The sequence below is a fragment of the Lepidochelys kempii genome, chromosome 7 (assembly GCF_965140265.1).
Source record: "Lepidochelys kempii isolate rLepKem1 chromosome 7, rLepKem1.hap2, whole genome shotgun sequence".
Classification (NCBI taxonomy): Eukaryota; Metazoa; Chordata; order Testudines; family Cheloniidae; genus Lepidochelys; species Lepidochelys kempii.
The window spans coordinates 123,882,208-123,899,001 of record NC_133262.1 but is presented as its reverse complement, the minus strand read 5'-3'; the positions used below and the strand labels follow the sequence as shown (position 1 = coordinate 123,899,001).

The following is a 16,794-nucleotide window of genomic DNA, read 5'->3' as shown; positions in this document are numbered from 1 at the left end:
ACGTTAAGTATTCTGGATTTTTTTCTTCAACAGCAAACATATAATATTTTAACAAAACAAGCATATGTCCCTTACTTCTCACATTTATCTCCAGACTTCTCCTTGTCCAGATCTATTCCACCCCCAGCAATCTTCTATGCATTGAACTTTTTGAAACTTTCCACTTTTAGAGAGAGGTAAGGGATTGACTCTGTGTACACAAATTTGCAGAGGGATAATAGGGTTGAGATCTGTTATTTCCCACCTCTATCTATTATGTATTTATTTAAAAACATGTTTGCTGTTAACAAGCATGTTACCTCTGGAGACACAAATCCACAGTTTGAGAGCTGCAAAACTAAGCATCTCTGATGGTGTCTTCTGGACTGAGCACTGAGTCTCATTGGGTAGATAGAAAGATAAATAATCTATACAGAAGCCTGTGGAACCCCATAAGATTGGGTCCCTAATTCATGAACTATTGGAATTCATTTACAAAACTTTTCTTAAACATTACATGAATATATTGTCTCATACTATAGAATTTGAATTTATAATCCCTATTCCATGATGAGATATCTTTGAGCTATAATGTATCTTAATTAAAACTATCTTTAGATAGATTGTTTTCCTCAAAAAGCATGTTATCAAAACAATTTGATTTTTTAAAAAAAAATAATTGATTTTTATCCACCCTGCTGGTTGCTTTTGAAATGCCTGCAGTGAGCTCTGATGGCCCCACCCCCATAACAGCACCTTGCTCTGCACCCTGAATTGCCTGGCGGGGATGTGGTGTGGTCCAATCTGGGATCAGTGCGGCAACCCCACTTTTAGTATTCTTGGCCCATAACGATCTCCAGGGTTTCGGGTCTGTTTGCAATCATGGTGGAAATCTCTCAAGAGTTCAAGAGGATTTTACTTCAGGCCCCAGAATGTCATTTTTTAAAGGAAGCGTCTGACAAAACTTCATAGGAACAGAAACATTTTCATGAATTAAAATTTTTAAAATGTACAGGTATTTTTTTTTAAGTTAAATCTTCCCCTACAGTGTTGAAAACCAAATACAGGGTTGTGTTGGCCTTGTATTGACACTTAGCTTGTGTTCCTGTTAGAACCAGACTGGCTGTGGGTTTATTATATCTTGCAAGCTGCTCAGGGTCAGGCTGCCTCAGTACTTGGATGAGAGATCTCTAAGCAAAACCCTGATGCTGCAGGAATTGGACCCTCTCAGAGTCCATGCAGAATCAAAGCTCCAACATAGTGCTAGTGATGCTGGAGAGTTCTGGCTTTTGGGTGGGATGAAAACTAAGGCCCTGATCACTTGTGGATGGTCATCAAAGATCACAGATGCGTAGAAATGTAGGGCTGGAAGGGACCTTGAAAGGCCATGTAGTCCAGCCCCCTGCCCTGAGGCAAGATCCAATGTTATTTTTGGGGTGTTAACTCTGGTGGTGGTGACCAAATATGAATTCAGTTAGTTACTTTATACCTTGCTAATTGTCACTTGCAGCTGAAGCTGGACACCAGGTTCTCCTTCTTTTGCTGTCCTAGGTAGTGATGGCATCTGAGTGTTAAACAGTTGCCACATCCCACCCCAGAGGTGGCTGCATTTCAGTGCTGGAGGAATCTGTTCCTCTGCTAACCTGAGAAGTGGTTATAAGGTGATTACTGTATGCGGAGCTGGTAGTGATTCCTGTAGGTAATTATCTGACATGTTCCATTATAAGAACCTCTTTTCAGTTGCTTATAACTTTGCCAAACTGTAGCTGTTGAGCTGAACTTTTCCTTTATGGGTGTCTGCCTCAGGCTGAATATTTTTGGAAAATTTCAGTAAAAACTGATCAGCTGTTTCTGAGAACTCGGTTAGGGAAACACGTTTGCCCACATGGTGGCATTCTAAACAATTCTTGTCTTTATCTTTGGTATTCAGTGAGTGGAATGTTAACTGCCTGCCCAGGGAGGGGACACCCTGTAATGAGAATCCATGGAGCCCAGGGGAATTGTCAAAGCCTTTCCAAAGAGGAAGAAGATGAGGGATGACTCAGAGAGGAAGGTCCCTCCAAAGGTCCTGAAAGAGGAGGAAACTGGGAGCACTGAAGGTATGTCCTGCACCCACTCCTCTCCTTTAAGAGCAGTCACACAGTCTGTCAGACCCATGTCCCTGTTTATTAACTGCAGATGTAGGGTGAGATCTGTCCTGAAGTACTATCAGGTCATTCAGTGCCAAGCAACCCTAATATCGGGGAGGGGGCGGGGCGGGGCTGTGGCTAGGCAACTCTGGGTGTCAAGCCAGGGCACCCCATGGTCTCTGTCATCCTGGGGCCAGGCACTGCTGACAGTCCCAGTAATGCCATGCAAGGTATGTAACCTGTTTGGTTTGGGAAGCTGTTTCCATGTCACTGAGTCTCTGCCCTTGTGCCTCTTCTTTGTAGAATGGCTGAAGCCGGTCACAGCCTACGTGCTGCCAGCGGGCATCGGGCAGGCCAGGGCAGAGATCTTTCACAAGCAGATTGTCCAGAGGGGGGGTCGCGTCTGCAACCAGCTCTCCTCGGAGGTGACACACGTCATAGTGGCAGAAGACATGGACTGTGACCGGGCCTTTCGCCTCCTCAGACTGGCCAAGCTTCCCCTGGGGACCCAGCTGGTGAAGGCGGCCTGGCTGAGCTTCTGCATTAGAGAGCAGAAGCTGCTGGATACCACTGGATACAGCATCTTCATCCCAGACAGGTATTCAGCCCCCCGCAGCAGCTCTGTCCCTGCCCGAATTGGCTGAGATCTTGATCTTTCACCCAGAGAGCACATATGATGCCTTGCAACCCTCTTGCTGGTGGGGACAATATCATTCTCATGTCACAGATGGGGAAACTGAGGCACAGAGCGCCAAGGGGACACAGTGAGTCCATAGCACAGCTGGGAATAGAACCCAAGAATCCTTATTCTTAGTCACCTGCTGTAACTGCTAGACGCATTCCTGATTCATTAGAGATAACAAGGGCATGTTTTTAATATAACGATTAACAATTAAATACCATTTTCTGCGTATTGCAGATGGAAAGCAGAGAGCAGGCTGGCAGTTAAACGCAAGACTGGACCGGGAATGGAATAGTGGGGGGCTGCAGGTCAGGACTGAGGCATATCCGCAGAGCTGTGTAGGAGGAGCCCAGGGCTGGAATAGCAAGGGCTAGACGTGGCAGGTCAGTGAGGCTTGAGGGAGCCAGGCATAGCCAGAGCAATGAATCTCTAGCTTGGGTGAGCAAAGCTAACGCTAGCTCTTTGCCCCATCCCCAAAGAAGAGAGAGGATTTCCCAGCCTGGGCTTTGGGCTGCGAAGTCTTCGTGTTCCTTGCGTGTGAATCTGCTCAGCTCCATGTTGGCCCCTGGCAGGTACCTGGAGGAGGGGGATCTGCCGAAGGGTCAACAGCAGCTCCTGGGCAGTGAGACTGTCCAACCCCAGCCAGAGAAGGAAGCACTGGAGCAGAAGGCTGAAGCACAGACAGCAGCCATATTGCCTCAGGGCCCAGCCATCTCAGTACAGCGACAGGTGGAGGGGCAAAGCCTTCAAACACAGGTCAGTGTCCTCCCACACACATGCTGCATGGTTGCTCTGTTGGCTCGTGCTAGCCTCGCAAGGCTGAGGAGTGTCGGTTTCTACCCCAGCAAAAAGGGCAGCACAGTGTTTGGGGTTTTCAGTGATGTGCCAGCAATGGGTTCAGTCTAGGGTCATTGTTATTGCTTCTCTCTGCCTCTCCTGGATGCTGGAGGTGGGAAAACACCTTTTATGTGTCTGTCCCTGCAGGACCATTCCCTGCCAAACAGGTCCCAGGGCTTTGGCCAAGCTAAGCTGGAAAAACTCCACAGGGTGTTTCCCCTGCATCCTTGGGGAGACTTCCACAGCCTAAGACACCTCCCTGCTAGGAAGCTTTCTCTGATACTTGATCCCATATTTCACCCTGACCCACCCTAACCAGTTCCCCACTCCATGGGGTTACCCCTTCAAACACCCATATAGCTATAAGAGATCATATTGCTTCCCAGCACCCAATCGCTTGCACTCAGAATATACATACCAGGTTGTTAGGCTCCTTCCCCGTGAGTCACTCTCAGAGCAAGGAAGGATGATCCAGTGGTTAGAGCGCTAACCTGGGACTTGAGACCTGGGTTCAAGTCTGTGCTCTGCCAGAGACTTCCTGCATGACCTTGGACAAGTCACTTAGCCTCTCGGCCTCAGTTCCCCACGGTAGGGATAACACTCCTGCCCTCATGGACTGTTGATGATAAATCCATTAAAGATTGAGAGGTGTCAGGTACTATGGTAATGTGGTCAGATAATACCTTACAGAGGCAGCCTCTCCAGACCTTACGTTATCTTTTCCCCCTTTTCTGAATTTGCTCCTGTTTGTTGACACCTTTTTGGTAAGATGCTCTCCAGACAGAAACCCGGCATAGTCGTCCCAGGGCCACCTAGAGAGTGAGCTGCTCCTCCGCACTGTGGTGTGGTGTCTCTGCCCCCAGTTACCACGGCCGGGCCTGGCACAGAACCCTGCAGCCAGTACCTAACTTGCTGTCCACTGGTTGCCTCTGTGTTAAGGTTTCTCCCTCCTTGTCCCTTAGATATATTAGCTGGTATATTTACAGGCACAATCTCCTGTGCCCATGTTTCCAATCTCTCCAGGCCCCTTCAGAGCATTCCCCTCTCTTTACTGATATTTGTGTCACTTGCTGACATAGTAATCATCACTATTAACGAACCCCACTATTAGGGACAATTGTAATATACTTAGAGATTCCATTGCAGGCCTCCTGCTTTGTGAGGAGTTTTATTGTACTGCTTACTTGGCAGCATCTGCTGTGGTTGAGATTTGATTGCAGACTTGTAACTTTTTCATAAAGTTACCTTCTGTGATTACATTTTCCAGGCCTGGTCCGTGCAGGAAAGCAGTCTTTTTAAGCATTTGAGCAAAATTTCTTGAGTCGTCTTTAGGATTAGGTGAGGGGGAAAAACACTTTAAAGAAAGTTCTAACCATTCTTTTAAGACACAAGCATAGCAGGAAAGGGTGAGGTTGGAATCTTAGCTTGGAAATAGCCCTCATTTAGCCATAGGCTCTTTTCTAGGTTTGGAAAAAATGTTTTTGATTTAACAAAGAGATGAGCATTTGAAAATCACAGACTGACCTAGGCTACCAGTGTGCACTTGAGGGGATGTGTGCTGTGCATTCAGGTGTGGCTAGTTAAATTTTGCACAGGTTGCTTTAAAGAGCTTACAAGCCTTGTTGCCAACTCTGAGCTCCAGGCTTCATTCATTTTTTTTCCTAGGAAATAAAATGCAAAAAACGGTGTTAGAGAAATATTAGGGTTGCACAGTTTATGTTTTCCCACTCCCTGGCTTTTTTGTCACTTAATGTTCCAGCAACAATATCAACTCTGCCACGCTGCCTGGCATGAAATATCCAGGAACTGCAACACAGCTGGTGCATGCTTTCTGAACACTAACTTCTACATTGCCTGACTTTTTAACTGCACAACCATAATACTGCAGTAACACCGGTTTTTGCATTAATACCCACCATGTGCATCTGTGCAGTACCACTGATTAGGTGACAATGTCACCCTCTAGTGGCTGCAGACTACAGCACATAAAGGCCATTCCACTGCTGCTGATTACACTATTATCTCACATCTGTGGAACCCCTTGCATCCGAGTCACCTCAGAAGCCCTTTACATTCTGTGTGCACACATCACTCCCCTGATATGCAGCTGCTTCTTTCCCCTGTGCTTTAGGTGTGAGCTAGGTGTGATTTGGGGTAAGGGTGTATATACAGCCATGGATCATTAGAGAACACAGGCAATTCCCACTACTGTAACAGGACTCCCGCACACACTGGAGATTACCCGCCTCCCCTAGTTAGGGTGACCAGATAGCAAGTGTGAAAAATCTGGACAGGAGGCGGGGATAATAGGCACCTATATAAGAAAAAACCCCAAATATCGGGACTGTCCCTATAAAATTGGGACATCTGGTCACCCTACCCCTAGTTCTGTGGTGACTTCCTGCCCCAGGGAATGCTGGGGTCAGTGCCAAGGAAATGTTTGGTTTCAGAGTAGCAGCCGTGTTAGTCTGTATCTGCAAAAAGAAAAGGAGGACTTGTGGCACCTTAGAGACTAACCAATTTATTAGAGCATAAGCTTTCGTGGGCTACAGCCCACTTCATCCGATGCACAGAATGGAACATATAGTAAGAAGATATATATATATATATATATATATACACACACACACACACACACATACAGAGAAGGTGGAAGTTTCCATACAAACTGTAAGAGGCTAATTAAGATGAGCTATTATCAGCAGGAGAAAAAACTTCTGTAGTGATAATCAAGATGGCCCATTTAGACAGTTGACAAGAAGGTGTGAGGATACTTAACATGGGGAAATAGATTCAATATGTGTAATGACCCAGCCACTCCCAGGCTCTATTCAAACCCAAGTTAATGGTATCTAGTTTGCATATTAATTCAAGCTCAGCAGTTTCTCCTTGGAGTCTGTTTTGAAGCTTTTCTGTTGCAGAATTGCCACCCTAAAGGAAATGTTTGAGAGAGACGGGCATTATTTCATTGCTGCTTTTCTGTTTCTCCCTGAAGAGGGGCTCTGATGACGAAGGAAGCGAAGGGGAAGAGACCAGCGTCACTCAGGGAGACCTGGAAGCACTAATTTCAGGACGTTGCCCTGAGACCTCATCGGGGCTGTCCAATGGCAGCTGTACCACAGTGCCCCCTGCTGCTGGCAAGTGGGTTTGTGCTCAGTCCTCTGACAGCAAGAAAGAGAATCACAACCGGCACATCACAGAGAAGCTGGAAGTGCTGGGAAAAGCCTACACCGTCCAGGGGGACAAGTGGAGGGCTCTGGGCTACTCCAAAGCCATCAATGCACTCAAGAGCTACCACAAACCAGTCACCTCTTACCAGGTAACCGGAAACCTGCTACCCTGTGAGCAGAGTGAAATCGGCAGGAGAGCTGGGAATAGGGACCAGTCCTAACTCTCAGTCCTGGGCCTTAATCACAAGGCTACCTGGTCCTCTCTCCAGACGTGTAGTTCCCTGGAGTTGGTCCCTGCCATGGGAGGCTGTGAACATGAGCAGTTCAGTCAGCCTGAATATGATTCATTGAGCATCAGTGTTATTTTCGAGACTTCAAGCTGGAGTAAGAAAATAGCCAGGGGACTGGAGCCTTGAGCTTCTGCAAGATGACAGGCCCCACTTTGGAGTAATTTCCTTCATAGAATCATAGAATATTATAGAATATCAGGGTTGGAAGGGACCTCAGGAGGTCATCTAGTGCAACCCTCTGCTCAAAGCAGGGCCAATCCCCAACTAAATCATCCCAGCCAGGGCTTTGTCAAGCCTGACCTTAAAAACTTCTAAGGAAGGAGATTCCACCACCTCTCTAGGTAACGCATTCCAGTGTTTCACCACCCTCCTAGTGAAAAAGTTTTTCCTAATATCCCACCTAAACCTCCCCCGCTGCAACTTGAGACCATTACTCCTTGTTCTGTCATCTGCTACCACTGAGAACAGTCTAGATCCATCCTCTTTGGAACCCCCTTTCAGGTAGTTGAAAGCAATTATAAAATCCCCCCTCATTCTTCTCTTCCGCAGACTAAACATCCCCAGTTCCCTCAGCCTCTCCTCATAAGTCATGTGTTCCAGTCCCCTAATCATTTTTGTTGCCCTCCGCTGGACTCTTTCCAATTTTTCCACATCCTTCTTGTGGTGTGGGGCCCAAAACTGGACACAGTACTCCAGATGAGGCCTCACCAATGTCGAATAGAGGGGAACGATCACGTCCCTCCATCTGCTGGCAATGCCCCTACTTATACATCCCAAAATACCATTGACCTTCTTGGCAACAAGGGCACACTGTTGACTCATATCCAGCTTCTCGTCCACTGAAACCCCTACGTCCTTTTCTGCAGAACTGCTGCCGAGCCATTTGGTCCCTAATCTGTAGCTGTGCATTGGATTCTTCCGTCCTAAGTGCAGGACTCTGCACTTGTCCTTGTTGAACCTCATCAGATTTCTTTTGGCCCAATCCTCTAATTTGTCTAGGTCCCTCTGTATCCTATCCCTCCCCTCCAATGTATCTTCCTCTCCTCCCAGTTTGTCATCTGCAAACTTGCTGAGGGTGCAATCCACACCATCCTCCACATCATTAATGAAGATATTGAACAAAACCGGCCCCAAGACCAACCCTTGGGGCACTCCGCTAGATACCGGCTGCCAACTAGACATGGAGCCATTGATCACGACTTGCTGAGCCTGGCGATGTAGCCAGCTTTCTCTCCTTCCCCCATTACTGCCTCATTCAGTTTGCAGCAGCTCAGGGAGGGGCCTTTCTCCTTCTGTTGAAGCCTCAGCTCTTGGCCAGTGGCAGAGTAGGATGCACATCTGTCGTGCTGAGGCAGTTGCTACGTCCGCGCTGGGGAAGTGTCCAATCAACGTTATACGGTTACACTGTGTCCTACGACGTGGCAGTTAGTCAGCCTGCCTTAAACTGGCCAAGAGGTGTGCAGAGCCCAGGCCCTGCTGCTCCTGGGCTGCCACCCACTGCTTGAGTGCTAACCTGGCTCAGAGGTGTGAACCAGTCCCCTGGACTTTCCCGTCTCTGCGCCCTGGGGCAGCTCAGCAGCTTGCCCATTAGCCAGCTGCTCTTTTGCCTTTGCCTTCAGGAAGCCTGTAAGATTCCTGGGATCGGGAAGCGAATGGCGGAGAAGATCCTGGAGATCTTGGAGAGCGGCCACCTGCGTAAGCTGGACCACATCAGCGAGAGCGTAGCAGTGCTGGAGGTCTTCTCCAACATCTGGGGAGCAGGAGTCAAGACAGCCCAGATGTGGTACCAACAGGTCATTGTCTCCTCCTTTCCAATGGAGTGTGTGTGCTCTCAGACACCGTGAGCAGAGAAGGCCTGTCGGGCCATAGCAGAGACCCTTCCTGCTATTCCTCTGCTCATGGTGTTCAGCTGGCAGGATTTGACCTGCCTGCAGTGTTTCAGCATGGCTGCTCAGAACTGTCTCTTTGCAAGCAGAGGGTTCCCCTCTTTGCTCTGTCACCCCTCGTAATGCCCTAATGCAGCTGCTGCTTAAATCCTGTCCAAGCTGCAGTGGGTGCAGGATGCAGCAGCCTGTGTGCTAAGCAATGTGTCTGGCTCTGAGCACTTGACTTCAGGCTCTATGAACTGCACTGGCTGCCTGGGTATTTCCAGTGGGTTGAAGGTGTTGGGTTTGATCTGGAAATCGTTAAATGGCTCAAGGTCTGCGTGTGTGTGAGACCCCTCTCCCTAGGCCGTACTGCCACAGCTGAGATCACAGGAGGTGCCCAAGCAGGAGCCCCCCATTATAAAAGCGGGGGCTGATGGCAGGACATTCTCTGGGAAGGGTCTGTTACCTTGGAATTCACCACTCTACTCTGCTTTGCCAGAGCCCGTATTTATTGGTCTTTAGGGCAGGTAGCAAAGTCGGTGTGTTAGGGTGGCTCTCTGGGGAGGGGTGGGGGCGAGAAGGTTTCATGGGATAGCTGTGGGGAGCCGTCAGTTCTGTGGCTTGGCTGTTGGTGTATCCCGGGCTGGCCTGTGAATGTTTTGTGTGTGGTGGGGGGGAGTCTAGAACCTAGGCTAGGCCTGCAAGAGAGGCCGTCTGGGGTGTTTCATGTTGGAATCGAACAGGCTTGGTCTGGGTGCTAGACTGACACCTGCATCACAGGCTGGCCTGCGGTGACGCTGTGCTGACAAGTGGTGAGGCAGCATTCATCGTTGTGACGTCCAAGCTGCAAACCTAACGGTCCTGTGCACGCTGGGGTCTCCACGGGCAGGGGGAGCCGTACAGGTAGGGTCGCTTCCCTGGGTAAGGTCTGGGCCCAGCCGCTTTGGTCACCTGAGCTGTGACACCCCCTAGACCTGCGGTGGGGGTATTGGAGGAGCGAAGTCCCTGCAGTGATTCCCTGTCTGAATGTCTCCATGTGCTCTGGGGCAGGGCTTCCGGACCCTAGACGATATCCGCACCAAGGCTCCTCTGACCAGCCAGCAGGCCATAGGGTTGAAGCACTACGAAGACTTCCTGGAGCGTATGCCACGAGAGGAGGCTAAAGAAATAGAACAGACTGTAAGTAACCCAGCTCCACGGCCATAACAGGGAATAACAGCTGGGAGCTGACACCCAAAGGTTCCCATGCTCTTGGGCCTGCAGAGCTGGGTGCTCTCAGGAGGTTCCCAGCCTGTCCCCAAGCAGAGTTGGGACTCTGGGTCCCAAGTTGGGCGAAAGTGCAGGGGCAGCAATGAAAATAAAAAGACAGAAACAAAAACGGGACCCAGACTCATTTAGAGTCTTAGAGAATCATAGAATATCAGGGTTGGAAGGGACCTCAGGAGGTCATCTAGTCCAACCCCTTGCTCAAAGCAGGACCAATCCCCAACTAAATCATCCCAGCCAGGGCTTGGTCAAGCCTGACCTTAAAAACTTCAAGGGAAGGAGATTCCACCACCTCCCTAGGTAACGGATTCCAGTGTTTCACTACCCTCCTAGTGGAAAAGTTTTTCCTAATATCCCACCTAAACCTCCCCCGCTGCAACTTGAGACCATTACTCCGTGTTCTGTCATCTGCTACCACTGAGAACAGTCTAGATCCATCCTCTTTGGAACCCCCTTTCAGGTAGTTGAAAGCAGCTATCAAATCCCCCCTCATTCTTCTCTTCCGCAGACTAAACATCCCCAGTTCCCTCAGCCTCTCCTCATAGGTCATGTGTTCCAGTCCCCTAATCATTTTTGTTGCCCTCCGCTGGACTCTTTCCAATTTTTCCACATCCTTCTTGTAGTGTGGGGCCCAAAACTGGACACAGTACTCCAGATGAGGCCTCACCAATGTCGAATAGAGGGGAACGATCATGTCCCTCCATCTGCTGGCAATGCCCCTACTTATACATCCCAAAATGCCATTGACCTTCTTGGCAACAAGGGTACACTGTTGACTCATATCCAGCTTCTCGTCCACTGTAACCCCTAGGTCCTTTTCTGCAGAACTGCTGCCGAGCCATTTGGTCCCTCGTCTGTAGCGGTGCATTGGATTCTTCCGTCCTAAGTGCAGGACTCTGCACTTGTCCTTGTTGAACCTCATCAGATTTCTTTTGGACCAATCCTCTAATTTGTCTAGGCCCCTCTGTATCCTATCCCTACCCTCCAGCGTATCTACCTCTCCTCCCAGTTTAGTGTCATCTGCAAACTTGCTGAGGGTGCAATCCATACCATCCTCCAGATCATTTATGAAGATATTGAACAAAACCGGCCCCAGGACCGACCCTTGGGGCACTCCACTTGATACCGACTGCCAACTAGATATAGAGCCATTGATCACTACCCGTTGAGCACGGCAATCTAGCCAACTTTCTATCCACCTTGTCGTCCATTCATCCAGCTCATACTTCTTTAACTTGCTGGCAAGAATACCGTGGGAGACTGTGTCAAAAGCTTTGCTAAAGCCAAGGAACAACACGTCTACTGCTTTCCCTTCATCCACAGAGCCAGTTACCTCGTCCTTAGAAGGCAATTAGATTAATCAGGCATGACTTGCCCTTGATGAATCCATGCTGACTGTTCCTGATCATTTTCCTCTCCTCTAAGTGTTTCAGAATTGATTCCTTGAGGACCTGCTCCATGATTTTTCCAGGGACTGAGGTGAGGCTGACCGGCCTGTAGTTCCCAGGATCCTCCTCCTTCCCTTTTTTAAAGATGGGCACTACATTAGTCTTTTTCCAGTCGTCCGGGACCTCCCCCGATCACCATGAGTTTTCAAAGATAATGGCCAATGGCTCTGCAATCACATCTGCCAGCTCCTTTAGCACTCTCGGATGCAGCGCATCCGGCCCCATGGACTTGTGCTCCTCCAGCTTTTCTAAATAGTCCCAAACCACTTCTTTCTCCAGTTCATGTCCTGCGTCCAGCAAAGGCGTAGGACATTTCCTGCATCAGATACCCTGCCCTGCTCAGAGGAGCTGCCAAGGGCGGCATGGTTAACTGAGTGCTTTGTCAGGGACTTCCATCCGAGGATCTCAAAAGTGCCTACTTCCCCACCCCACCTCCCTGAGGATCACCCACCCCCCTTTTCCTCGCTTAATGCAGATGCAGATCTGAGGCACAGAGCAGTTCAGTGTCATGCCCCTTTCCGTGTGGTGAAGCTGTTTGATTTGCAGTGGGTCTGGGTTCTGCCTGGTGCTGAGCACAGTCCAACAGCAACCGCCAGGCCAGCTGGAGTCTGGTTTTCCGCCCTGATAATCTGCACCGTGAGCTGGGAACGTTCCCTGCCATGGCGGTTTAGACTGCAGCAGGCCTGGATTGTGGGTGCTGGTTTGTGATTCAAAGGGATCTTGTGGTTGAAATCCCTGGCGCTGGTAATCCAGGATGGCAAGAGCTGGTGACGTGGCCCTTTACCAACAGAGCTGGTCTGTCTGTGTGTGTAGAGATCTGTCCCTGGCACTAATGCCTCCTGTAACTTATGAAGGGGGCAATTTGCACGTTACCCTCCGGGGCTGGGAATAGTCTCCAGCGCCTGTTCTCTGTTGCTGATCTCTCACGGAACCAGCTGCCATCACCCAGGTCCTCCTGAGCCATGCAAATCATTGTACCCATTCCTTGGCACTTCTTCTGCAAAGGATTCTGGGAGTGCCTCATGGGGGGCAGCCATTGCTGGTCATCAGGCCGGGGTCAGCATAATTGGATGAAAAATCCTCGTATGAGCGAAATGGGCTGTATCTGCCCCTTCCCACCCTGCAGAATGTTACTCTGCATCAAGGCCTTACCTCGCCCTTGCCGCCTGGATGCTGGCTCAGCCTGGGGGCATGCTTGGTCCCAGGTGTGTAAAGCCACCCAGAATTCCCAATCTGGCCCTGCACTAGCAGAGAGCAGGGGAGAGCTCGTTCTGTCATTGCTCCCTCCTGCTCTGTGATCACCATGGAAGCAGCGGCCAGTGCAACGCTGTCACTCAGCCACGGGGCCTGGCTGCGAAGAATACGCCCCCACCGGTGCTGCCATCCCCACTGCGGGATTAGAGCTATTTCAGGAGCGAGCCGTCTCTTTCCCAAGCCCGCTAGGGTGTAACACTGGCCCTTAGGGAGGAGGGGTGGGGCTATTGTTGGTTTGAGGGGATTACGCGTCTCCCCCCCACCTGGGTCTGGGCCCCAGGAGACAGACAGGAGAATGACGGGATTAGCCACCGTCCCTGCTGCCTCTCACACCAAGATCTGAGGAGCTTTCAGACTCCAGCCGGGGCTTGTGGTTCTCTAGAAATCTTCATTTGAGGCAAGAAAGGGAGCAGGGGAGGGGTCGATCTGCATGAGAAAAGCGGCCTGGCTTCTCAGATCACCTCTGGGGCAAAGGTTAATGGGTTTCTCTCTCCCTAATGAAGGATGATCCTGGAGACTGACTCGGGACAGCTGAGATTGACACCCCCCTTCGAGCCCCAGCTTGCTTTCCCTGCCCCTGCCATTGTGTTCTGGACAGGCTGGGATTGTCTCTTAGCCAGAGCAGAGGGCAGAGCTGGTGTTGGAATGATTTGTGGCTGTCAGAGTGAATGGCACAGTAATACCGTAATAGCCCTTTGCACCGCTCCAGCATTTCCGGAATGAAGCCATCAGAAATGGCTGGCTCGTACTGCCAGGTTCCACCCCAGAGGTGGCTGCATTTCAGCGCACTGACAAAGCAATCCCAACTTCTGTGCTCTGTAAGGATCTCTGGGATCCTTTGGGATGGGAGGCCCTGTAGTGATCCGTGCGTGGCTGTAAATAAGTGGCACTTTAATGGCAAATGTGTCTAATATCATTAGATTGCCAGTTTTGCCAAGCCAGAGACCCATTCCTCTGGAGCCCTGCGAGGTAGGGGCCAGGCTGTGCATTTGGCTAGCAGGCCTGGAGAGGGACGTGCATTAAATCTACACGCACAGCGCAGCAGCTTGGTGGGAAGCCCCGCTGGACATTCTGGCCTTTGGCCTGTTTCTGGGCCTTGTCTCTTTCCTCATTGTTTATCACTTAGCCAGGGGCTGGGGCTGTCCCTGGGGCTGTGACTGCTTCTCCGGCCTGTGAGTTGCTGCTGAACTCTGCCGGCTCCGTCCTCAGTTGCTCTCCAGGGCTTTTGTTCAGCGCAGACCCGCGGTAGCAGACCCAGTCAGCCACGGGGAAATGGGTGGAAGCCGAGCTGAAGGCCTGCTGCGGCTCCATTAATTATCTGTAGGCTAATGGGGTCCCCACCACCCATACCCTGCCTTTGCTTCCCCCCCCTCTGCATTCTGCTGCTAAGGTCCCCCATGAACTCTGATCCATCCCGTCCCCCTCAAAGGGGTTGGCAGCCCAAACTCCGACTCACTGAGACCGCCACGTGACTGCAGGCCACGTTTTCTCTGCCGTTTTTGGGTCCATCTACACGGCAGTTCCCAGCTGCTGCGCGGACGTACCCTGAATCACCCGGTGTGGAGGCAGGTGGCCTCTGAAGGGCGAGTGGCTATGCTGTGTTGCGTAGGCAGAGCGGAGCTGAACAGAAGGCGGTGGTGCCTTTTACAGGTTCGGTGCAGGCACCGGGCTTTGGCCAGCAGGTGGTGCTGTTTGTGTGGGGGAGCCATGGAGTCTGGGCCAGGGCATTAGGAGGCGAGCGCTAGTCTCTGGTTCCTGATCCCTTTCGCGTGACTCTTCCCTAAGGTGCGAGAAGCAGCCCAGTCCCTGAACCCTGGGCTGGTGTGCATGGCGTGCGGCTCGTACCGACGGGGGAAGGCCACCTGCGGCGATGTGGACGTTTTGGTTACCCACCCTGATGGGCAGTCTCACCGCGGCATCTTCGGCAAGCTGCTTGACAGTCTCCGGCAGAGCGGTATGTAGGTGCTTGCAGCCAGGAGGCTGGCTGGCTCTTTCCGAGATGGGAGGCGAAGGGGTTTGTGTCAGGGTGAGCAGCTGGCGCGTGGCACTTGCCCTGCCTGAGGATCGGACACTGAAGGTCTGAATCCAGGATGGTCTGTTGCCTTGGGGGTCAGGAGGACTTTCCCTCTGGGTGGGTGTCCCATAGTACCTGCTGCAGGGGTCTTCCGCGGCAGCATCTGGTCCTGGCCCCTATCTGAGCCAGGATGTTGGGCTCGCTGGACCCCAGCTGGTCCTAGGGTCATGTGAAGGGGGGCCTGGGACAGAGCTCGGGAAGCTGGCCAGGTTGGTGCTGTGGCGGGGTCGGCTTCCAACAGGATCCTCGTCGCTAGCGTTGTAGAAAGGCGGCCAAGCAAGCGCTGGTGCTCCCGGTGCAATGGGTGCAGCTTGGTGAGGGCCCCCGCTGCACCCAGGGGCAGCGCACAGGCACCCCCTTTAGGAGGTGCCCAGGGACCCGTGCAGTGGATTATGGGATGCTTCAGCAGGAGCCAGGGAAGAGGGTGGGGTCACAGCCTGGCCCCTCCTCTCACGCTGCTCCTTTGGCAGGTTTCCTCACCGATGACCTGGTGAGACAAGAAGACAGCGGCAACCAGAAGAAGTATCTGGGCGTGTGCCGGCTGCCTGGGCCGGGCCGGCGCCACCGACGCCTCGACATCATCGTGGTGCCCCACTGCGAGTTCGCCTGCGCCCTCCTGTACTTCACCGGCTCGGCCCACTTCAACCGCTCCATGCGAGCGCTGGCCAAGACCAAGGGCATGAGCCTGTCGGAGCATGCACTCCATGCCGCCGTGGTGCGCGCCCCCGGCGGCCGCAAGATGGGGCCCGGCCTTGTCCTGCCCACCCCCACTGAGAGGGACGTCTTCACGCTGCTGGGGCTGCCCTACCGGGAGCCTGCCGAGCGGGACTGGTGATGGGGCTGGGACCAACCCTATCCTTCCTGCCCTCCAGGGTGTCATGGGGGAGCCCACCAGCTGCCCGATGAGTTCTGCAGGCACCAGCGCCCTGGCGGGGAAGGGGGGTTCCCTGCCAGACACTGAAGGGGGACACTCCTTAATCTCATATCACCGGGCTGCTCCGGGCTCGCTCTGAGGTGGCCCTGGTGGACAGTGGCTGCTGTTGCTGCTTAGTGGCACTTCGTGACTGTCCAGCCAGGCCTGGGAGTTGGGGTGTCACCAGTTCTGGAATGTAGTTCAGTGCACCTCCGATCCCAGGAGCCCGGTAGTTACACATCAGCAGACGTAGCTCCGTAGAGACGCACGAGCTCACCGGACCTCACAGCGTGGGCACGCCGTGCCTTCCTCCCATATGGCGGATCGCTCATCTCCCCCTCCCGTGTCCTCTCCAGAAGGTCTCCAGTGCCGCGCTCTGATGATGTAGATGGATGCTGGCTTGTGACCCACCTGCTGATTTCTCTCCAGCGGTGCCCGGAGAGTCGGCGTGGATGGGAAAGCGACTGAGCAACAATGCTGCTTGGCAGGCCCTGGGGCACTAACCCAGACATGCGCACTGACTTCCCGCCGGGCTCTTTGGTACAGCTGCTGTCTCCTACCCGTCAGTCGGGGGTCTGCTCCCACCCACAGTGGGCTGGTGGAGGCTGATCGGTGCCCCTCGTGCTGTGCTCATGGAAAATCCAGAATGGGGCTGCAAGTGGAATGCTACTGTTACCGATTGCAAGGCCGGAAGGAACCACTGTGATCATCTAGTCTGACCTCCTGCGTGGCCGGCCAGAAACCTGCCCCCCGATACCCCTAGCTCAGAGCTTCGGAGAACGCAGCCTGGCTTGATTTAAAAACTCCGTGGTGGAGAATCTGCCACGACCCTGGGAAATTGGGTTCCTGGAAGGGAAGAACAATAAAATCCACCCGCTCTCCTC

General features: G+C 52.0%; 1 protein-coding gene across 5 annotated transcripts in view; it reads left to right on the top strand.

Annotated features, from left to right (window-relative positions):
• POLL (DNA polymerase lambda) overlaps nucleotides 1-16,794 on the top strand; it is an 18,958-nt gene extending 2,164 nt beyond the window's left edge. For 2 of the 5 annotated variants that reach the window (XM_073354564.1, XM_073354566.1), the window contains exons 2-9: nucleotides 1,910-2,078; nucleotides 2,412-2,706; nucleotides 3,363-3,546; nucleotides 6,623-6,946; nucleotides 8,707-8,880; nucleotides 10,006-10,134; nucleotides 14,709-14,877; nucleotides 15,468-16,794. In XM_073354564.1, the coding sequence (XP_073210665.1) occupies nucleotides 1,964-2,078; nucleotides 2,412-2,706; nucleotides 3,363-3,546; nucleotides 6,623-6,946; nucleotides 8,707-8,880; nucleotides 10,006-10,134; nucleotides 14,709-14,877; nucleotides 15,468-15,832 (1,755 nt within the window). In that variant the 5' untranslated portion in view covers nucleotides 1,910-1,963 and the 3' untranslated portion in view covers nucleotides 15,833-16,794. Of the gene's footprint in view, nucleotides 1-87; nucleotides 177-804; nucleotides 995-1,909; nucleotides 2,079-2,411; nucleotides 2,707-3,362; nucleotides 3,547-6,622; nucleotides 6,947-8,706; nucleotides 8,881-10,005; nucleotides 10,135-14,708; nucleotides 14,878-15,467 lie in introns of those variants that run through there. The other 3 variants (XM_073354565.1, XM_073354567.1, XM_073354568.1) reach the window with 3 other exon arrangements.